At 44.8% G+C, this 23377-nt stretch overlaps 1 protein-coding gene across 2 annotated transcripts in view; it reads right to left on the bottom strand.

Annotated features, from left to right (window-relative positions):
- Positions 1–419: 419 nt before the first annotated feature.
- itga11a (integrin, alpha 11a) overlaps positions 420–23377 on the bottom strand; it is a 74553-nt gene continuing 51595 nt past the window's right edge. The window contains exons 15-29 of one of the 2 annotated variants that reach the window (XM_045209980.1): positions 23145–23311; positions 17306–17445; positions 15134–15244; positions 13903–13988; positions 13212–13422; positions 12622–12720; positions 4270–4346; positions 3656–3739; positions 3331–3421; positions 3042–3155; positions 2852–2935; positions 2652–2762; positions 2454–2549; positions 1549–1662; positions 420–1058 (exon numbers count right to left, since the gene is read on the bottom strand). In XM_045209980.1, the coding sequence (XP_045065915.1) occupies positions 978–1058; positions 1549–1662; positions 2454–2549; positions 2652–2762; positions 2852–2935; positions 3042–3155; positions 3331–3421; positions 3656–3739; positions 4270–4346; positions 12622–12720; positions 13212–13422; positions 13903–13988; positions 15134–15244; positions 17306–17445; positions 23145–23311 (1666 nt within the window). In that variant the 3' untranslated portion in view covers positions 420–977. Of the gene's footprint in view, positions 1059–1548; positions 1663–2453; positions 2550–2651; positions 2763–2851; positions 2958–3041; positions 3156–3330; positions 3422–3655; positions 3740–4269; positions 4347–12621; positions 12721–13211; positions 13423–13902; positions 13989–15133; positions 15245–17305; positions 17446–23144; positions 23312–23377 lie in introns of those variants that run through there. The other variant, XM_045209981.1, reaches the window with a different exon arrangement.

Consider the following 23377-nt stretch of genomic DNA (forward strand, 5'->3'; position numbering starts at 1 on the left):
CAGGGAGGTTAGAGGTGGGTAACCAGGGGCAGGGGTGGGTAGAGGTTAGAGGTGGGTAACCAGTGGCAGGGTGGGTAGAGGTTAGAGGTGGGTAACCAGGGGCAGGGTGGGTAGAGGTTAGAGGTGGGTAACCAGGGCCAGGGTGGGTAGAGGTTAGAGGTGGGTAACCAGGGGCAGGGTGGGTAGAGGTTAGAGGTGGGTAACCAGGGCCAGGGTGGGTAGAGGTTAGAGGTGGGTAACCAGGGGCAGGGTGGGTAGAGGTTAGAGGTGGGTAACCAGGGGCAGGGTGGGTAGAGGTTAGAGGTGGGTAACCAGGGGCAGGGTGGGTAGAGGTTAGAGGTTAGAGGTGGGTAACCAGGGGCAGGGTGGGTAGAGGTTAGAGGTGGGTAACTAGGGGCAGGGTGGGTAGAGGTTAGAGGTGGGTAACCAGGGGCAGGGTGGGTAGAGGTTAGAGGTGGGTAACCAGGGGCAGGGTGGGTAGAGGTTAGAGGTTAGAGGTGGGTAACCAGGGGCAGGGTGGGTAGAGGTTAGAGGTGGGTAACCAGGGGCAGGGTGGGTAGAGGTTAGAGGTTAGAGGTGGGTAACCAGGGGCAGGGTGGGTAGAGGTTAGAGGTGGGTAACCATGGGGAAGGGTGTCTAGCTACAGGGTAGAGGTTAGAGGTGGGTAACAAGGGGCAGGGAAGGGGAGGTGAGGAGGGTCCAGTAGTCTCAGCACTACAGTGGAGGGCAGTGGAGTGGAGGGCAGTGGAGGGCAGGGCAGTGGAGGGCAGGGCATTATGGTTGGCAGTGCTGACGTCTCATCATGGGTCATACAGGTACAGTTGGTCATCCAGTGCACTGAGCAGGTCTTGATCTGACGGTCTCATCTTGCAGAGCCGTCTGGACTGTACCACTGTAGTGTCGGGGCGGGGGGATGGGGCGGTCCCTGAGTGTTGGGTCCCCTGTGTGTGTGATAGCTGGTCCCTCGCCTGCATTAGTTACCGCTCCTCCGCCTCCTCCTTTCCATTGGTCTCCTGCTCATCCTCTTCTCTCCTCTTCTGCCTCTGGAAGAAGCCAAGCTTGGAGGAGGAGGAGGAGGAGGGAGGAAGGAGAAGTGAGATTGAGAGGCATAGATACTTCTAGATCATTTTCCTAGAAACAATCTCAACTGGCTTTATCAGTGTTGGGCATGCTGATTCTTAGTGGGAAAATACATACAATAATGTACAATCATTCTTTGCCAGAAGAGGGCAGTGTCGTCCAATAAATAACACTGCAGTTACAACACTGTCTAGACATCAGTCAGTTAGAACACTCCTACTGAATTTAGAGAAAGAGCCTGAGTGCACCTGAAATGGCACACTATGCTCACTGTCCCTTCTGCAATCCAGGACAGTAAAATTACAGGTGCAATCTGGCAATAATCTATCTAGTATAAACAAACACAAATCCTGTTGCTGTAAATGCACTATCCAGATATCATATAAATGTATCATGGACATTTTGATCATCATGCTGTTGTAATGTTTGTACATGATGAGAGCTCCAGGGCAGTAGGGCAGGGCTTACCTTCCATAGAGCTAGACTGAGCAGGGATAGCAGCAACAACCCTCCCAGCGTGCTCCCAATGATAATCCAGATTGAGATTCTGTAATCCCCTTCTTTCCTAATCTCCAGGATTATCTGTGGGAACGAGCACCCAAAACAAGACAAAATGGCACCCCGATCAAATAACAAAAGCTGATCCTAGTTCAGTTTACACGCCATAGACTGCAACAAATTATGTTAACTGTCGGGAATCTTACTACATGTCGCTGTTTTGTACCATTGGAAGACTTCCAAAGGGCAGATTCTAGGGTTTGTGAAAGTAACAGGTGCCTATAAAGCTCAAATATATGCAGATCTATCTTGCGTGATGCTTATTTATGGGTCAGTGTTAACATGGTGTCATCTTGTGTGGATCACTGTTTTTGCTGGAATTCCATCTCAGCAATGATGCATTCAAAATACAAATGATTCCCTGCTCTCCTTCCCCGTGGAGTCTCGTCAAAAACAGAGATGAAGGGAACTGGATGTGCTTCTAAGAGCGTTGAGTTGAGTGCATAACAACTTTGTGTGACTGGTTATTGCTTAACTGTAAATATTGGCCTGTAGATGGCAGCAAAGAGCAGTAAATGGGAGCACAGGGCTACACTACACGTGTTGCTGCTGGTCCTTTCGGTCCTTAAGCACCATGCAGTCAATAATGTGTGTTAGAATAACAGCCTTGGCTGTGAGGATTCTGCATAGCTATTAGGAGCCAATAAGCATATTCGTAGAACATAAACTGCAACTACAGTGAAAAGTAGTCTAGGCTTTTGGACAGGCTGCTACTGAAAATACAGGTTTTCAATCGAATGAATGAATGAATGAATGACTCTATAGAAAAGGTTATGCACTGAAGTGTGTCTTGACTTGGAGTTATTTGTACTCACATGTCTGACAGGCCTTTCTTCATGAAGAAACATGGGGCTTGAAGGTGGAAGTTCTACTGATGCGCTCGTCACCAGTTCCAGGACTTTGAACCTCAGCTGATGGTGTAAGAGAGGGTGAATGAACACAACAGGAAGTTACTTCTCATGGACATGCTCAAGGAGTGTAGGTTTAGTAGTGTGTGTGTGTGATATACTCACAGCATGCAAGGCGTCCAACCGTAATGCCCCCCTGATTCTGACGCTGACTTCCCTGTAGGGGTTCAGGTTGACAGTGCATTGGACCGGCAGAGGCAGAGTATTGGAGTGGTTCTGCATAGAGACCAAACACAAGCTTGTTAGTTAAGAATGTTCCATTATTTAGGTAAGCTAGTTGCAATCATATGGTGTGGGTAGTTTACCAGGCGTGAGACTCGAGAGAGGTCTTCTGGGGACGCCCTGCTCTGTGCCACATGTTGAGGGGGTATGCAGCGGGTACCGTCTGTCTAAGGAGACAGAATGACATCTCTGTTAGAACGGAGACAGTATAAGTACACACTTGGTGGTCTCTCAAAGGAAGCAGACCTTTGCTAGATTTTCAAGTCCTCTCACCTGGTCAATATTGAAGTCCGATATCTGCAACAGCTGGTTCCCGTTTTTGGTCATCTCTGGAATTTCTATATTCAACTGCAGGTCCCTCACCGGAAAGAAGCCCAGATTCTGGATCTGTGAAAAATATAGAACGCTTATTCAGTCTTAACTCAAGCAATAAAAAATAGTGGGGGTATTTTGTGATGTAATTGCAATATACAGTATTTCTACACTGTAAAGACAATTGATTGTTGCGTGGTTGCTGTATGATTGTGCCGCAACCCTGTGTGTTGTGACATTTGGTCCTCACCTGGAAGGTGAAGTTGAATGGAGGGCCAATATTTCCCGGTACCTCCAGCGAGAGGTCTGCTTTGATTTCACAGCGAGAGGGGTTGGAGTCCCTTTAGGGAGAAAGGAAGGTGATACAGTATATCATGTACAGTATATCTGTATACTGTATATCTAACGTTTGCCATTATGTCTGTGCAACACTAAATCAACATTGAATCCGTCAGTTCCAGTGACAGGGAATTGTATACAATATGCTAGTTAGCTGTTTATTTTACAAGAGTTTATTTAAGGAGACTGACAGAAGGAGAAGGAACGTTAGAGAGGACATTGTGAGAAAGACAAACCTTGTAAATAGGAGGTCAGCCTCGTATTTCAGCGGGTGAAAGATGTCGTTGAAATTGTCTGCTAAGGTAACCTCCTCTCCATCACTGCAGAAAAAAAGCATTTAAAGCATTTCAACTATTCTGACATGTCAAACTCACAACCCAATGGGACTGCATGCCAATTGACCCTTGGATGACGAGAGCATATTTCAGAGATAGAGCTCAGTTTCTGTCAATATCCTACTTCTCACTGGGTGGATCTGTAGTCTGTGGTTAGTGTGATGAATCAGTTCATTGTTGAGAGATGCAGTATCTGCAGGTTTTCACCATCATTTGTTGATTAGTGAATGTTTGACACCACCCTCATCTGTTGATTAGTGATTGTTTGACACCACCCTCATCTGTTGATTAGTGACTGTTTGACACCACCCTCATCTGTTGATTAGTGACTGTTTGACACCACCCTCATCTGTTGATTAGTGACTGTTTGACACTAGGAAAGTCAGGAGAGCCGAAACTCCTGAGCTAAGAACATTAGCTCATTATCTCACTGATTATAACTGTAAAAATAGTATCTATCAGACAAAGTTATTAAAAAACGGCTTAATATTTGAAGCGGTTTAGTGAGTCCTCACCTGCTGGCTTCTAGAATGACTCGTACGTGGTCCAGGAACACTGATCGGCTGAACTCAAACTCCAGACGGAAAGATACCTACATGGGCGACGACAAGAGAGAATATTATAGTACCACGATGACAAAATGTCATGCGTTTGCATCAATGTTACAGTTACAGTGCTCGTGCCAGTCACATTACCCATGAGTTTTGCCCAACAGAACAGTCAGAACATGCATACAGGTGTGGACGCAGAGTAGAGCTGATCTGAGAGCAGTAGCCCTGGGTCACTGGGTGAGGGATCTCCTGGCTATGAACCATTCCAAACTGTACGCTTCCTCAGTCCCCAGCCTCCGACAGTAATACATCCCACATTAGGGATTAAAGAGAGAAGCCTGCAATAACCTGGACTAAGTCCTTGGCCTCGGACCCAAGGAGCCTGCAGCCCTGTTGGTACCCAACAAAGAACCAGGGCATTTCCCCTCTGAAGACCAAGCACTGAACACACCCACAATTACTGTACTGCCAACATGGATGGGTTCCATGGAGCCACAGTGCAGCTACTGTGAGTTTACATATGCCTGATTCTAAACCGACCCTTAGAACCTTGGAACCTTAGAACCTTCATGTAGATGTAAACAGATTGGGTATGTAGGTGAGAGTGGAGTTTTTTTACATTCAGCATCACTCCGTCAAGGGAAATATAGTATTATTTCTAACAACGATATCTACACATATTTCAGGATGTTATGTATCCCTGGAAATAATCAGAATGAAGGTAACCATTACAGTTTTGGAAACATAGCTTGTCCCAAAAAAGTGGTCACTGAGTCTTTTAACACAGGCTTAACGCCTAACAAACACTTTGTAGTTTTCTACACTTTTAACATTGGCCAGAACCTGTTCCCTCATAGCCTGGCAAGAAAACAATTCAATTTGCTCAGCTTGTCTTTGGCTCAACCATTGGCTCAACTTACCCCAAGGCAAACATTTTCACTATATTAGCCCACACAGCTGCAATGATGCACTTTAATGCTAGGTTTAGGACCTCATATTGAAGTTTATAGAGACCCGAACCGATGTATAGAACAATCTTAAAATGGTTTACGTTGGTTTAGATACAAGGATCATGAAACCTTTAACACACATTTATTTGACTTGGTGAAAAACAGTTTTTTGGACCTAACTTGCTTACCACTTTTTCCATGTAGTTTCTTCCTTCACAGACTCCATGAAATGATGACCTCTTCCTAAATATTTGGGCAAATAATATATTATGTGTATGGTTCCCTAGAAACAAGGGTCACGCAACTTACCCGTTTGGGGCAACTTGCCCCACTCTCCCCTACTAAGAGTATGGTCATAGCTCCACCTCACTTTCTGATAGGTTGAGTGTTATATTTTCCATATACAGTGGGTATGGAAAGTCACCACCCCCTTTCAAAATGTTCACCTTTTGTTGCCTTACAGCCTGAAATGAAAACACATAAAATCAGACTTTTTCCGGCTTTATTTACACACAGTAACGCACAATATCCAAGTGGAGAAAATAAAATCTATTTTTTGAAATTATAATTAAAACAGTAAAATACCCTATTTGGATAAGTGAACGCCACCCTGAGTTAATACTTGGTGGAACCACCTTTTGTTTGAATTACAGCCATGAGTCTCTTCGAATACCTAGACTGTGCAATATTTACCCATTCTTCCTTGCAGAATTGTTCAAGCTCAGTCAAATTGCATGGTGACCGCTCATGGACTGCACTCTTCAAGTCATTCCACAGATTCTCTATAGGTTTTAGGTCGGAGCTCTGACTAGGCCACTCAAGGACATTCACCTTATTGTCCTTCAGCCACTGTATGGTTGCTTTGGCGGTGTGCTTTGGGTCATTGTCATGTTGAAACGTGAACCATCTTCCCATTTTTAACTTCCTGGCAGAGGGCTGCAGGTTGTCCTCAAGAATCTGTTGGTATTTTGCACTGTCCATTTTCCCTTCTATTCTGACAAGTGCTCCAGTCCCTGCTGAAGAGAAACACCCCCACAACAGGATGCTGCCACCGCCGTGCTTTACTGTAGGCATGGTGTTCTTTGGGTGGGAAGATGTATCGGGTTTTCGCTAGACATATCATTTTGCGTTCAGGCCAAAAAGTTCAATTCTGGTCTCATCTGACCACAGCCCCTTTTGCCACTTGGCCTCGGAATCTACAATGTGCTGTTTGGCAAAGCTCAAACGAGACTTGATGTGGCTTTTTTTGAGGAGTGTTTTTTTTCTTGACACCCTCCCATAGAGGCCAGATTTGTGGAGTGATATTGTGGTCACATGCACACATTGACCAGTCTTTGCCATAAAGGCCTGCAGCTCCTTAAAAGCCGCCATTAGCTTCTTGGTAGCCTCTCTGATCAGTCTCCTCCTTGCCCGGTCATCCAGTTTGGAGGGACGGCCTGATCTATGCAGGGTCTGGGTGGTGCCATACACCTTCCACTTCTTAATAATGGTCTTAACTGTGCTCCGAGGGATAGACAAAGCCTTTGAAATCTTTTTATATCCATCCCCTGACTTGTGCCTTTCCTCAACTTTATCTTGTAGTGCTTTTGAAAGTACCTTTCCGCCCATAGTGGATTCTTTGCTTTGAATTGCACTGCTAAGCAGTGGAGTCCTCTATGAACAACTGCTTTTATTCTGAACTAATCAAAGTCACTACAATTGATCACAGATGGAAGCCAATTAGCTTGATTTGTGATCTGGAAGATGGTTGGTTATACCTCAGCAAGTTTGCAATTGCAATTGTAAGGGGGGGTGTTCACTTGTCCAAATAGGGTATTTTACAATTTTACTTAATACTTTTTTTCTCCACTTGGATATTGTGAGTTACTGTGTGTAAATAAAGCCGGAAAAAGTCTAATTTTATGTGTTTTCATTTCAGGCTGTAAGGCAACAAAAGGTGAACATTTTGGAAGGGGGTGGTGACTTTCTATACACACTGTATTGCTTAATCATATTTAGAATTTGGACAAAAGTCTCCTTCCCAGCCATGTGTCTGTCTACTATGACAAGTGAGGCTACTGGACACATAAAACCACCACAACAAACAACCTGTTCAGAATTACAAAGCAATCCTTGCAACACTTACCAGTGAGGTCATTCTCGCCCCAAAAACTGACACAAACAAGCCTAACTTCCAACTGTATTTAGTATACAGTACATAGTCAGCCCACTAACTGATATCCTTGGCCCCATTCAAGGAGAAGGAGAGGCGGGGAAGCATTGTTTACTGTCCTCCATCTCATGATGGACCCCTGATTCATTCCAACTGGGCAGGAAGGAATGCCTAATGAGGCAGCTATGTTCCTGCCTGTAAAGAATCCCTCAACTCTGATAGAACACAGACACTGCATGTACACAAACAAGAACCCCTACATTATCACAAAACACACACACACACACGCACACACACACACATTTGTTTTACTACCCTTGTGGGGACCAAACAATTGATTCCCATTCAAAATCCTATTTTCTCTAACTCCTAAACCTAACCCTTAACGTAACCCTTAACCCTAACCTTAAACCCTAACCCTAAACCTAAACCTAAACCTAAACCTAACCCCTAAGCCTAAAATTGCCTTTTTCCTTATGGGTACCGGCGAAATAGGACTTCTGGTCCCCACAAGGATAGTAAAACCAAACACACATACACATACACTGTTCTGTAGGCATCAGATATGTCAAAGGAATGTTCATCTTGTTGTCTGCCTGACCACAATGCTGAGGACTGGGTCAGTTTATGCCAGGTCCTTTGGGGGGAGGATTTTGACTGTAATAATAACCCCAATGGTTGGCCTCAGTGGTATGGGCTTGGAAGACATCACAGTGGAGCAGTGTGGGTAATGACTGGGGCTGATCAGAGCCCTGACACAGTGGAGCAGTATGGGTAATGACTGGGGCCGATCAGAGCCCTGACACAGTGGAGTAGTGTGGGTAATGACTGGGGCCAATCAGAGCCCTGACACTGTGGAGAATGTAAAACCAGAAAGTGCCTTAGGTACTCTCCTCTGCTCTGGGCCAACTCAAGACACCGTAGCAAAGTGTTTCCCAAACTTGGTCCTGGGGACCCCACGGGGTGCACATTTAGTTTTTTCCCCTAGTACTACACTGCTGATTTAAATAATCAACTCATCATTCATCTTTGATTATTTGTATCAGCTGTGTACACTGCTGGTCTCACTGGGCTGGCCTCTGCTCTCTACAGGGAACACTGCTGGCTTCACTGGGCTGGCCTCTGCTCTCTACAGGGAACACTGCTGGTTTCACTGGGCTGGCTTTGCAGCTAGGGTGGTGTACTGGGAGTCTTAACTCGGTACCACACTTTAAAGAGACCCAACCAGAACAGAACACATCAGGCTTGTGGCTCCGTCTGGCTCCCATTCAAACACAATGACTGTGGGTGATTCGTTCATTGAGTTTTTTTAAAACGGTCCCCCAACATGACCCCATCTCAAATCCCTCAGAAGGTTACCCCAACATGACCCCAGCTCAGATCCCTCAGAAGGGTCCCGCAACATGATCCCAGATCAGATCCCTCATAATGGTCCCCCAACATGACCCCAGATCAGATCCCTCAGAAGGGTCCCCCAACATGACCCCAGATCAGATCCCTCAGAAGGGTCCCTCAACATGACCCCAGATCAGATCCCTCAGAATGGTTTTTATTGGAGAGAATATGAAGGAAATAATCCTGGGGTAATTCTGTTGTCAAGGAGATGACCATTATTTGTGCTAATGACTTGGTGGGGTAATGCGATAGGAGGATTGGGGAGCGGATGAAACATTTGGTTTACTGAGGCCACTTTACTTGATCGCTGTGTGAGTGTGTGTGTGTGTGACCTTTATTTAAATGTGTATTTGATTATCCAGATATTTTATTGGAACAGAATACATCTCCATTTTAAGTGTCTTTCTGTGCTACTAGAAATAAAGCATTTACTGTTACTGTTGATGTCTCCAGGTTACTTTATGCCTGAATGTGTTGTAATGTTCTCTGGCATGCCATGGAGTTTCATCTCTGGCTACCAGAACATAGAAGGTTAAAAAGAGAAGATCAGATGGGTGTTTGGTTAAAAAACACTTATGTTCAGTGCTTAGGGGCATAGACACATATTTAGTCTGGATACTTGTTTGTATAGGGCTGTTAGGATGAGATACAGTTGAAGTCGGAAGTTTACATACACCTTAGCCAAATACATTTAAACTCAGTTTTTCACAATTCCTGACATTTAATCCTAGTAAAAATTCCCTGTTTTAGGTCAGTTAGGATCACCACTTCATTTTAAGAATGTGAAATGTCAGAATAATAGTAGAGAGAATGATTTATTTCAGCTTTTCAATGTCTCTTCTAGGGTGTATCCACTATGGAGGAGTGGAGTAGTGATTATCAGGAAGACTGGTGTTTTGGAGAGGAGTTGGGCCTGCTAGAGAGCATTCACTATGGAGGAGTGGAGTAGTGACTGTCAGGAAGACTGGTGTTTTGGAGAGGAGTTGGGCCTGCTAGAGAGCATTCACTATGGAGAAGTGGAGTAGTGACGGTCAGGAAGACTGGTGTTTTGGAGAGAGTTGGGCCTGCTAGAGAGCATTCACTATGGAGGAGTGGAGTAGTGATTATCAGGAAGACTGGTGTTTTGGAGAGGAGTTGGGCCTGCTAGAGAGCATTCACTATGGAGGAGTGGAGTAGTGATTATCAGGAAGACTGGTGTTTTGGAGAGGAGTTGGGCCTGCTAGAGAGCATTCACTATGGAGGAGTGGAGTAGTGACGGTCAGGAAGACTGGTGTTTTGGAGAGGAGTTGGGCCTGCTAGAGAGCATTCACTATGGAGGAGTGGAGTAGTGATTATCAGGAAGACTGGTGTTTTGGAGAGGATGTTGGGCCGGCTAGAGAGCATTCACTATGGAGGAGTGGAGTAGTGACGGTTATCAGGAAGACTGGTGTTTTGGAGAGGAGTTGGGCCTGCTAGAGAGCATTCACTATGGAGAAGTGGAGTAGTGATTATCAGGAAGACTGGTGTTTTGGAGAGGAGTTGGGCCGGCTAGAGAGCATTCACTATGGAGGAGTGGAGTAGTGATTATCAGGAAGACTGGTGTTTTGGAGAGGATGTTGGGCCGGCTAGAGAGCATTCACTATGGAGGAGTGGAGTAGTGATTATCAGGAAGACTGGTGTTTTGGAGAGGAGTTGGGCCGGCTAGAGAGCATTCACTATGGAGGAGTGGAGTAGTGATTATCAGGAAGACTGGTGTTTTGGAGAGGAGTTGGGCCGGCTAGAGAGCATTCACTATGGAGGAGTGGAGTAGTGACGGTCAGGAAGACTGGTGTTTTGGAGAGGAGTTGGGCCTGCTAGAGAGCATTCACTATGGAGGAGTGGAGTAGTGACGGTCAGGAAGACTGGTGTTTTGGAGAGGAGTTGGGCCTGCTAGAGAGCATCCACTATGGAGGAGTGGAGTAGTGACTGTCAGGAAGACTGGTGTTTTGGAGAGGAGTTGGGCCTGCTAGAGAGCATTCACTATGGAGGAGTGGAGTAGTGACGGTCAGGAAGACTGGTGTTTTGGAGAGGAGTTGGGCCTGCTAGAGAGCATTCACTATGGAGGAGTGGAGTAGTGACGGTCAGGAAGACTGGTGTTTTGGAGAGAGTTGGGCCTGCTAGACCAGACAAAAGACTTTCAACTGAAAATTCAGCACCTCATGAAAGGCATGAGGCAGGATGGAGAGAGAGGGAGAGAGGAGGGGTAGACAAGGCCGAATGGAGAGAGAGGAGGGGTAGCGTAACTGCCATTGGAACATCTACAGTCAATGTCAACTAACAGCACACCCAAAAGGGTTCTTCGGCTGTCCCCATAGGATAAACCTTTTTGGTTCCAGGTAGAACCCTTTTTGGATCCAGGTAGAACCATTTTGGGTTCCATGTAGAACCCTCTGTGGAAAAGGTTTTACATGGAACCCAAAATGGTTCTACCTGGAACCAAAAAGGGTTCTTCTAAGGGTTCTCCTATGGGCACCTTTTTCTAAGAGTAAATTCAAACATGTCTCTTTCAAAAAAGGAAAACTCTACACATTACAATACAAAACATACAGCCGACAGGAAAGACTAATAAATATGGTTGACATTACAGGCCTGGGAAGGAAGATATAAGTGGAGAAATTATGCCAAACATCAGTCAGAAAGTTGAAACAGACAATCAGATAGGGGAATCTGTAGCAGAACATACCATTAAAATATCTCTTCATACTGTATATCTCATCTATCTTCATTTGATCCTGTCTGATGCTCCAAGCAAGGGAAAGCAACCTCTGTAGTCTACATTACATCAATGGTCCAAATGCAGTGTTGCATAGACATTCATTGTCCTCTTTTACCATGTACACTGAACAAACATTTCCTTCTAGACCTCTCATTCAGTGATGCATAATGGCTTACTCCTATAACATACTTAAAGTGAACAAGAGTAGTGTATCATTGTCATCACCTCGGCAACGGCTGAAATCTCTACGCTCTTCTCAGCAACTGTAACAGACTGATTCAATGGAGTAATTTAACCACAAACCCTTGGTCCCAGAGGACAATTTTGATTCGTATATGAACTTAAAGGTCCACAGATTTCAGGGCAGAATTGGACATTAGTGGCCTGCAAAATAGAAAAAAACGGAACAGTACAAAGACATTCGAGTTTCCACGCAACAAGTGTGAGCCAAAGGTCACAGTCACAATGCAACCATCAATAACATTGTTTCACGGTTATGTACTGTGAGATGTCATTTATGATAACAATCGCCCATCTTATTAAAATAATGGTAGCTGATATTTTGTTATAGCTGTGACAAGCCCAGGAGAACTGTTGCACAATAATATTGACAATATTAAAGTAGTGGTGAAGGTGGGGGTTGCCAGATTGGTGCGCGGAGGGCACACTGCTGACAGCCGTCTTGGCGGGGGTTGGGGTAGGAAGGACACTCTTCTGTAACTCTTAGATGGCCGGGTTGGGTTGGTTACATGGGATAGGTGGGTGACTTGATTGTAAAATGTCAGGGATCAACCCCATATAGATTAACCATGGTTCACCTTGATCAACTCTGGGTAAATATGAACCTCTGTGGTCCCGCTGTGGTTGCAAACGGTCTGTATTGCTATACTATGGTCTTTAATGGTCCATTGTTCTGGTTTAGTGTTCTGGTAACCACTGCTGCGGTCTATGGTCGCCTATTTTGGTCTGCGATATGCTACAGTACTCCACTAGGAGCAGCTGTGGTACCCTGTGGTCATGAACGGTCTGGTATGGTTCATTGTGGTGAACTGTGTTTCACTGTGGTCTAAGGGACTCCAACTCACCTGAGTCTTGGCTCTCATGAAGGGAGCGCTGACGTTGCAGGTCCTCTCATGCCTCTGTCTGTCCTCACTGCGACACTCTATCTTGATATCCGAGTTGTCCTGAGATGGAAACACAGATAAAACACTCAGTGACTGAGAGAAACATGAGAGAGACAAGCTTCTACATAAGACAACCCTGAATTCCCTCAGGAATAATTATATTCTATATGGCTAGAATATGTGCAGTAGTACTTCAGACTGTATTTGAAGAAAGCTTGTTCTTCAATAGACAGACTGTACTAGTCTATAGGTGATTGTGGCCAAATCATCTTCACACTGACTTCTGTGAGCAGTCAGCCCAGCACTGTTTCTGTGTCTGTAGTACTGGTATACTGTTGTCTGCAGTACTGGTATACTGTTGTCTGTAGTACTGGTATACTGTTGTCTGCAGTACTGGTATACTGTTGTCTGCAGTACTGGTATACTGTTGACTGCAGTACTGGTATACTGTTGTCTGCAGTACTGTCATTTATTGGACTGTATTGTTGCACTATAGTCTTTGGGTCCTGGAATAGTGCTTTATAAATCTACTGTCTACTGTGAATCATCACCTTGACTATGAGACTAGAGAATCGTAGGTTAGGAGTGTAGGTGATGTTGAGGTGGGCGCCGTAAGCGTTCTCTCCCCTGTTCTCCAGACGAACGTCCATCACCATCCTCCTCCTCGATCCCTCCATCACTCGCTCTGACCCCTCCGCCCCTCCTTCGGACAGACGCCGACACATCGCACCCCTGGAGTGGACTGCATTCCCACAGAACTGCCTGTGGGGGGGGGGGGCAGTCAATTCTGATCAAATCAAATCAAGTCAAATCAAATTTTATTGGCCACATGTGCCGAATACAACACGTGCAGACATTACAGTGAAATGCTTACTTACAGCCCTTAACCAACAGTGCATTTATTTTTAATAAAAAAGTAGAATAAAACAAAAAAGTGTTGAGAAAAAAAGACCAGAAGTAAAATAAAATAACAGTAGGGAGGCTATATATACAGGGGGTACCGGTGCGAGTGTGTGTGGGGGCGTGTTGTGTGTGTGGTGTTTGTGTGTGTATGTGTGTGTGTGTGTGGTGTGGTGTTGTGTGGTGTGGTGTTGTGTGTAGTGTGTGTGTGTGTGTGTGTGGTGGGTGGGTGTGTGTGTGGTGTGGTGTTGTGTGGTGTGGTGGTGTGTGTGTGTGTGGTGTGGTGTGTGTGTGTGTGTGTGTGTGTGTGTGTGTGGTGTGTGTGCGTGTGTGTGTGCTCACCTCCAAGACAGCAGGTCAGTTGTACTCTGTAAGGACAGGTCTGGTATGCAGCGGTCGTCCTCATCACAACCATTCCAGAAGGGGAGCTAGTAGAGAGAGAGATGCTCAGTTACAATCACATCCATATCATAGTACGGCTATGCCAAGAGGTCTGGACCTTTATGGTACAGCAAGTACTATGCTTGCCCTGTAAACCATAGTGTCACTGGTTCAAGCCCCTGGATGTTCCCCTTAATCGCTACAATACCACTCATAAGACTAAGAGCTAAACAAGGAGATGACTGCTTAGTGGTCAGGTCAAGCAGTCATGGGACCTGCTCAAAGCGCTTACGTTCTTCCTCACTTCCTTGAAGTGATCACTGATTGGACATGATTGGACAGATGAACAGAAGGTTTCCAGCACATGGTTTTCACCTGTCCAGACATATCTAATCAGTGATTACATAAGAGTACATAAGAGCTAAACAAGAAGTGATGACTTGTCAGTGGTCAGATTAGTGGTCAAGGGTCAGATGTGTGTGTCTTACCTCAGTCCTGACGGTGGGGGGCCAGGTGTGTCTTACCTCAGTCCTGACGGTGGTGGGCCAGGTGTGTCTTACCTCAGTCCTGATGGTGGTGGGCCAGGTGTATCTTACCTCAGTCCTGATGGTGGTGGGCCAGGTGTATCTTACCTCAGTCCTGATGGTGGTGGGCCAGGTGTATCTTACCTCAGTCCTGACAGTGGTGGGCCAGGTGTATCTTACCTCAGTCCTGATGGTGGTGGGCCAGGTGTATCTTACCTCAGTCCTGACAGTGGTGGGCCAGGTGTGTCTTACCTCAGTCCTGACGGTGGTGGGCCAGGTGTATCTTACCTCAGTCCTGACGGTGGTGGGCCAGGTGTGTCTTACCTCAGTCCTGACGGTGGTGGGCCAGGTGTGTCTTACCTCAGTCCTGATGGTGGTGGGCCAGGTGTATCTTACCTCAGTCCTGATGGTGGGCCAGGTGTGTCTTACCTCAGTCCTGATGGTGGTGGGCCAGGTGTATCTTACCTCAGTCCTGATGGTGGGCCAGGTGTATCTTACCTCAGTCCTGATGGAGGGCCAGGTGTGTCTTACCTCAGTCCTGATGGTGGTGGGCCAGGTGTGTCTTACCTGGCGGTGGTGGGCCAGGTGTGTCTTACCTCAGTCCTGATGGTGGTGGGCCAGGTGTATCTTACCTCAGTCCTGACGGTGGTGGGCCAGGTGTGTCTTACCTCAGTCCTGACGGTGGTGGGCCAGGTGTCGTCCAGCGTAGGGCCCTGGTTGGGATCCTTAAGTGCCACCTCCACAGTGAACACGATGGGCCTCACGTAGTCCGTGGTCTCCTGGATCAACAACACATGTGGAGGATCAGTGTTATTACAACTGTATTACACCATACATCATGAGCCATAACCGTCACAACACACTGAGGAATAGGAAACATTATAATGATAGGATAAAACCAGAGCGATGTATTTAGAGATATGGGCCATTGAGTTTTCTGCATTATGAATTTACAGTGAGGGGAAAAAAGTATTTGATCCCCTGCTGATTTTGTACGTTTGCCCACTGACAAAGACATGATCAGTCTATAATTTTAATGGTAGGTTTATTTGAACAGTGAGAGACAGAATAACAACAACAAAATCCAGAAGAACGCATGTCAAAAATGTTATAAATTGATTAGCATTTTAATGAGGGAAACAAGTATTTGACCCCTCTGCAAAACATGACTTAGTACTTTGTGGCAAAACCCTTGTTGGCAATCACAGAGGTCAGACGTTTCTTGTAGTTGGCCACCAGGTTTGCACACATCTCAGGAGGGATTTTGTCCCACTCCTCTTTGCAGATCTTCTCCAAGTCATTAAGGTTTCGAAGCTGACGTTTGGCAACTCGAACCTTAAGCTCCCTCCACAGATTTTCTATGGGATTAAGGTCTGGAGACTGGCTAGGCCACTCCAGGACCTTTAATGTGCTTCTTCTTGAGCCACTCCTTTGTTACCTTGGCCGTGTGTTTTGGGTCATTGTCATGCTGGAATACCCATCCACGACCCATTTTCAATGCCCTGGCTGAGGGAAGGAGGTTCTCACCCAAGATTTGACGGTACCTGGCCCCATCCATCGTCCCTTTGATGCGTTGAAGTTGTCCTGTCCCCTTAGCAGAAAAACACCCCCAAAGCATAAGGTTTCCACCTCCATGTTTGACGGTGGGGATGGTGTTCTTGGGGTCATTGGCAGCATTCCTCCTTCTCCAAACATGGCGAGTTGAGTTGATGCCAAAGAGCTCGATTTTGGTCTCATCTGACCACAACACTTTCACCCAGTTCTCCTCTGAATCATTCAGAGGTTCATTGGCAAACTTCAGACGGCCTGTATATGTGCTTTCTTGAGCAGAGGGACCTTGCGGGCGCTGCAGGATTTCAGTCCTTCACAGCGTAATGTGTTACCAATTGTTTTCTTGGTGACTATGGTCCCAGCTGCCTTGAGATCATTGACAAGAGCCTCCCATGTAGTTCTGGGCTGATTCCTCACCGTTCTCATGATCATTGCAACTCCATGAGGTGAGATCTTGCATGGAGCCCCAGGCCGAGGGAGATTGACAGTTATTTTGTGTTTCTTCCATGTGCGAATAATCGCACCAACTGTTGTCACCTTCTCACCAAGCTGCTTGGCGATGGTCTTGTAGCCCATTCCAGCCTTGTGTAGGTCTACAATCTTGTCCCTGACATCCTTGGAGAGCTCTTTGGTCTTGGCCATGGTGGAGAGTTTGGAATCGGATTGATCGATTGCTTCTGTGGACAGGTGTCTTTTATACAGGTAACAAACTGAGATTAGAAACACTCCCTTTAAGAGTGTGCTCCTAATCTCAGCTCGTTTCCTGTATAAAAGACACCTGGGAGCCAGAAATCTTTCTGATTGAGAGGGGGTCAAATACTTATTTCCCTCATTTAAAATGCAAATCGATTTATAACATTCTGTCTCTCACTGTTCAAATAAACCTACCAAAACCTACCAAAATTATAGACTGATCATTTCTTTGTCAGTGGGCAAACATACAAAATCAGCAGGGGATCAAATACTTTTCCCCCTCACTGTACATGACACTTCAAAATTCTATGGCAGCCATGTTACCGCCCCATTAACATTACATGGGGGAATATTTAAATATTGTTATGCAACTAAATGTCTATAATTATAGCAATACTTAAAATTCTAAAAGTTGTCCCAATTCTCTAAATACATGGCTCTGGATAATACCATCTCAAGTCTCTGAATTACCTTCTGATTGGCTGTATGTAAATGAAGTCATATTGCTTCAACCTATCCAATACTCTCAGATCTACCGGATAGGCTAGGGTCTAGATGTTGATTTGGAATTCAGCTAGAATTTAGTCAGTGCTCACCATGACATGGAAGTAGATGTGTTGACAGGTCTCCTCTCCAGAAAGCAGGGTCAGGTTTTGAAACAGCAGTTTGTCAGGGTCGTCCATTATGGCTCTGGGGTTGAATCGGCGCTCCCCAATGGTGGTGTTGTATGTAATAGCTAGAGAGATGAAGAAAGAGGGAACATAAGTGTTGGAAACATGTTCTATACTACACTACCGGTCAAAAGTTTTAGAACACCTACTCATTCAAGGGTTTTTCGTTATTTTTTACTATTTTCTACATTGTCGAATAATAGTGAAGACATCAAAACTATGAAATAACACATATGGAATCATGTAATAACCAAAAAAGTGTTAAACAAATTAAAATATATTTTATATTTGAAATTCTTCAAATAGCCACCCTTTGCCTTGATGACAGCTTTGCACACTCTTGGCATTCTCTCAACCAGCTTCATGAGGTAGTCACCTGGAATGCATTTCAATTAACAGGTGTGCCTTCTTAAAAGTTCATTTGTAGAATTTATTTCCTTCTTAATGCGTTTGAGCCAATCAGTTGTGTTGTGACAAGGTAGGGGGGTATACAGAAGATAGCCCTATTTGGTAAAAGACCAAGTCCATATTATGGCAAGAACAGCTCAAATAAGCAAAGAGAAATGACAGTCCATCATTACTTTAAGACATGAAGGTCAGTCAATACGGAACATTTCTAGAACTTTGAAAATGTATATAAGTGCAGTCGCAAAAACCATCAAGTGTTATGATGAAACTGGCTCTCATGAGGACCGCAACAGGAATGGAAGACCCAGAGTTACCTCTGGTGCAGAGGATAAGTTCATTAGAGTTACCAGCCTCAGAAATTGTAGCCCAAATAAATGTTTCACAGAGTTCAAGTCACAGACACATCTCAACATCAACTGTTCAGAGGAGACTGTGTGAATCAGGCCTTCATGGTCGAATTGCTGCAAAGAAACCACTACTAAAGGTCACCAATAAGAAGAAGAGACTTGCTTGGGCCAAGAAACACAAGCAATGGACATTAGACCGGTGGAAATTTGTCCTTTGGTCTGGAGTCCAAATTTGAGATTTTTGGTTCCAACCACTGTGTCTTTGTGAGACGCGGTGTGGGTGAACGGATGATCTCTGCATGTGTATTTCCCACAGTAGAGCATGGAGGAGGTGTTTTGGTGTGGGGGTGCTTTGCTGCTGACACTGTCTGTGATTTATTTAGAATTCAAGGCACACTTAACCAGCATGGCTACCACAGCATTCTGCAGCGATACGCCATCCCATCTGGTTTGGGCTTAGTGGGACTGTCTTTTGTTTTTCAACAGGACAATGACCCAACACCCAAATCTCAACTTTATTTATTTAACACTTTTTTGGTTATTACATGATTCCATGTGTGTTATTTCATAATTTTGATGTCTTCACTATTATTCTACAATGTAGAAAATAGTAAAAAATAAAGAAAAACCCTTGAATGAGTAGGTGTTCTAAAACTTTTGACCGGTAGTGTACATTACTTTACTTTCTATAAAGTAATGACCCTAAGCAGAACAGATTACAGCACAAAAATACACTTGGACAAAATCCAAGAGCCACCATCGAGGCACTGAGTGACTACTCCAGAGTTGAGAGAGTTGACTAGACCTCTTGAGCCATATGGCTTTGGAAGTGATTCATTTCCAACCCACACTGTTTTAGAGGCACACTATTTAATACCCTGCGCTTTAATAGCTTGGGGAAAATACCATCAAATCCAGAGCTAATGCACATCACCCTACTGAGCATGCCAACTGGAGAGTACACTGGTCTCCCATACCTCAAACCTAATTTCTCCATTATACCATGGCATTGTTGAATGCTTCTTTCTGATTGGCTTGAAGGGCATTCTAGAGCGTGCATTATTTCCCTATAACTCATGGTATATTTGCGCGGGAGAATTCAATGGCTATAGTTAATTCTTACATGTTCTATGTTTGAGCTGCTTTTTAAAAGCAAAAGTCTAATTGAAAACATTATTGGCATTGTTGAATTCGTTTTTCATAATGGCAAGCTAGGACTGATGGTTTGGTTAGCTAAACTACTACCACGGCAACTACTGTAGCTACAGTTGAAGTCGGAAGTTTACATACACTTAGGTTGGAATCATTAAAACTCGTTTTTCAACAACTCCACAAATTTCTTGTTAACAAACTATCGTTTTGGCAAGTCGGTTAGGACATCTACTTTGTGCATGACACAAGTAATTTTTCCAACAATTGTTTACAGACAGATTATTTCACTTATAATTCACTGTATCACAATTCCAGTGGGTCAGAAGTTTACATACACTAAGTTGACTGTGCCTTTAAACAGCTTGGAAAATCCCAGAAAATGATGTCATGGCTTTAGAAGCTTCTGATTGACATCATTTGAGTCAATTGGAGGTGTACCTGTGGCTGTATTTCAAGGCCTACCTTCAAACTCAGTGCCTTCAAACTCCCTTGATTGACATCATGGGAAAATCAAAAGAAATCAACCAAGACCTCAGAAAAAGAATTGTAGACCTCCACAAGTCTGGTTCATCCTTGGGAGCAATTTCCAAACGCCTGAAGGTACCACGTTCATCTGTACAAACAATAGTACGCAAGTATAAACACCATGGGACCACACAGCCATCATACTGCTCAGGAAGGAGACGCGTTCTGTCTCCTAGAGATTAACGTACTTTGGTGCGAAAAGTGCAAATCAATCCCAGAACAACAGCAAAGGACCTTGTGAAGATGCTGGAGGAAACAGGTACAAAAGTATCGATATCCACAGTAAAACAAGTCCTATATCGACATAACCTGAAAGGCCGCTCAGCAAGGAAGAAGCCACTGCTCCAAAACCGCCATAAAAAAGCCAGACTACGGTTTGCAACTGCACATGGGGACAAAGATCTTACTTTTTGGAGAAATGTCCTCTGGTCTGATGAAACAAAAATATAACTGTTTGGCCATAATGACCATCGTTATGTTTGGAGGAAAAAGGGGGATACTTACAAGCCGAAGAACACCATCCCAACCGTGAAGCACGGGGGTGGCGGCATCTTGCTGTGGGGGTGCTTTGCTGCAGGAGGGACTGGTGCACTTCACATAATAGATGGCATGAGAAAGGAACATTATGTGTATATATTGAAGCAACATCTCAAGACATCAGTCAGGAAGTTAAAGCTTGGTCGCAAATGGGTCTTCCAAATGGACAATGACCCCAAGCATACTTCCAAAGTTGTGGCAAAATGGCTTAAAGACAACAAAGTCAAGGAATTGGAGTGGCCATCACAAAGCCCTGACCTCAATCCTATAGAAAATTTGTGGGCAGAACTGAAAAAGTGTGTGCGAGCAAGGAGGCCTACAAACCTGACTCAGTTACACCAGCTCTGTCAGGAGGAATGGGCCAAAATTCACCCAACTTATTGTGGGAAGCTTGTGGAAGGCTACCCAGAACATTTGACCCAAGTTAAACAATTTAAAGGCAATGCTACCAAATACTAATTGAGTGTATGTAAACTTCTGACCCACTGGGGAATGTGATGAAAGAAATAAAAGCTGAAATAAATCATTCTCTCTACTATTATTCTGACATTTCACATTCTTAAAATAAAGTGGTGATCCTAACTGACCTAAGACAGGGAATTTTTACTAGGATTAAATGTCAGGAATTGTGAAAAACTGAGTTTAAATGTATTTGGCTAAGGTGTATGTAAACTTCCGACTTCAACTGTATCTATTAAACTTGCTAGCTACTTCGGTGGATGTTGAACACATTTCTAGTGGCAAATGTGTTAAATAATGTCTGTCTACCATTGTGTCATGTCACACTCAATATGACGTAGGCCAGGGCTAGTCAACACCCGGCCTGCGGGCCAAAACCGGCCCCAAAGCTGATTTGATGTGGCCTGCCAAAGTTGTCTTATAGGCTATGTAAGGGATAATCAAGGTAAAAAAGGTATAATCGGATAATCGGAACACACCTTCCACGTAGTTCATTATTTTCGATTGAACGCATAGCCCATCGTTGATTATCCCTTACATAGCCTATAAGACAACTTTGGCAGGCCACATCAAATCAGCTTTGGGGCCGGTTTTGGTCCGCAGGCCGGGTGTTGACTAGCCCTGACCTATGTCATATTGAGTGTGACATGACACAATGGTAGACAGACTATAGATGGTTATAGAAGTCATGGGGTGCTCTTTCCATTCCCAACAGATGTTGAGTGTTACCTAAAGCACATTTGGAGACGTACAGTATCTCTTTTCTCAAACTCTATTCTTCCTTGTACAGTCGAACACAACAGACTTGCAACCCCAGCAGCAGCCCATCTGACAGATGTTACTAGACCAGACATGATAATGAGGGGGAAAATCAAATCAATGTGTTCCACTGTTCAGTCTCCCCTAAACGTCCAACCGTCCCTGCGGAGGACAAGACAACATTCTGAGGCTTCTTCCTATTGGTTTGGCCCGTCTAACATATTTGACAAAGACAAAGTTCGGGAGGTTAACCTGAAACATCCACTCCTCAATCCCTCCTCAGCCTGCCTCCTATATTCCCACACAAGGGGGAAAACTTGAGCCACCAGGCCTCGACTTTTAAAACAAATTGTGACACAGAGACCAAATTGTGACACAGAGACCTTGCCGACAGTGGCACGGGTGGGCCACTGTCGGCAAGACAACACCTCAGTGCCATGGTAACCGAACTGGTCTCCAGGGAGATTCTGGGCTCGCGGCAGAAGTGTGGGGTATCCATGTCGGGTTAAACCGCAGCCTGACAACCATTGTTTGTATTGTCACCATATAAATTAAATGAGTGGACAGAATGCGTACTATTTGAAGGGAAATGTACATATACTAGGCTAATTGACAGTCAGAGGCTAGGATAATCCAGATCAGCTATCATCAGATGTAGCAGTTGGCATAGCATGCCCGTAACCCCTCTGTAGCCTGCAGCATATGTGTTTGGCAGATGGACTGATATCCTAAATCGTCACTGATAGCGAGGAAACATTTTCCTGTGGCTCTGCTCTGGGGCAAGTAGCCATCACCATTTCACTTAGTGAGCCAACAACAGAGCGGTGTGACTGACTCAACAACGACCAAGCAGAAACATTGAGGAATAAACATCTGGGAGAATGATGAAGGATATTGATTTCAACTATGAATATCTGAACAGCATTACTTCTAGTGCTTCCTGATCCTTAGCCAATGTGTAGCAGTCCCCTGTAGCTCAGTTGGTAGAGCATGGCGCTTGCAACGCCAGGGTTGTGGGTTCGTTTCCCACGGGGGGCCAGTATGAAAATGTATGCACTCACTAACTGTAAGTGGCTCTGGATAAGAGCGTCTGCTAAATGACTACATTGTAAATGTAAAAATGTTCAACTTTGCTCCAAATATAAAACAGTCTTGGAAAGGCTAACCTTTGCTCCAAATATAAAACAGTCTTGTAAAGGCTAAGCTTTGCTCCAAACATAGAACAGTAGGAGATCAACAGTAGAGTTAATCAAGATTTCAGTTTCGCCTGAAAGACAATGAGGTCCTCTGCTGACTGCACAGTGGCAGCACAACAGTGAAGAAACTTCTTCCTGAATATAAATAATGCTTTTTGGCTCCACTGGGCTTTTTGCTTCGTTTTATTTGCTTAGTTCCCATTCCCATAAAAGCAGCAAGCAGTGGGCGGCTTAAACAGAACCCATATTATGAGAAGTGCAGAGAAAGAGTTCAGCAACATCAGCAATATCTCAAGGTAGTTGGAGTCAATCTGTAATCATCTGCACTGAAGCTATAATCAGTAGAAGGATGCAGGCTACATTATAGTCCGGAACACTCACCCACTCCCTGTGTAGGAGGTATGGCTGTCCGGGCGGTGACGTTTAGACACACTATGGCTGACATGCAGGTCACTTCCTTGCCTCCCCTCTCACAGTCCTTCACAAAGATGTTGATCTTGCTCGGTTCAAACCTGATGTTGGCGTGAATTCGGACGACACTGCGAGACCTGCAGATAAACCATACACAGTGTTATGATCATAAATGTAGTTGAGTATATGCTCCACATACATAC

Source organism: Coregonus clupeaformis, chromosome 32, assembly GCF_020615455.1.
Source record: "Coregonus clupeaformis isolate EN_2021a chromosome 32, ASM2061545v1, whole genome shotgun sequence".
In the NCBI taxonomy this organism is placed as follows: domain Eukaryota; kingdom Metazoa; phylum Chordata; class Actinopteri; order Salmoniformes; family Salmonidae; genus Coregonus; species Coregonus clupeaformis.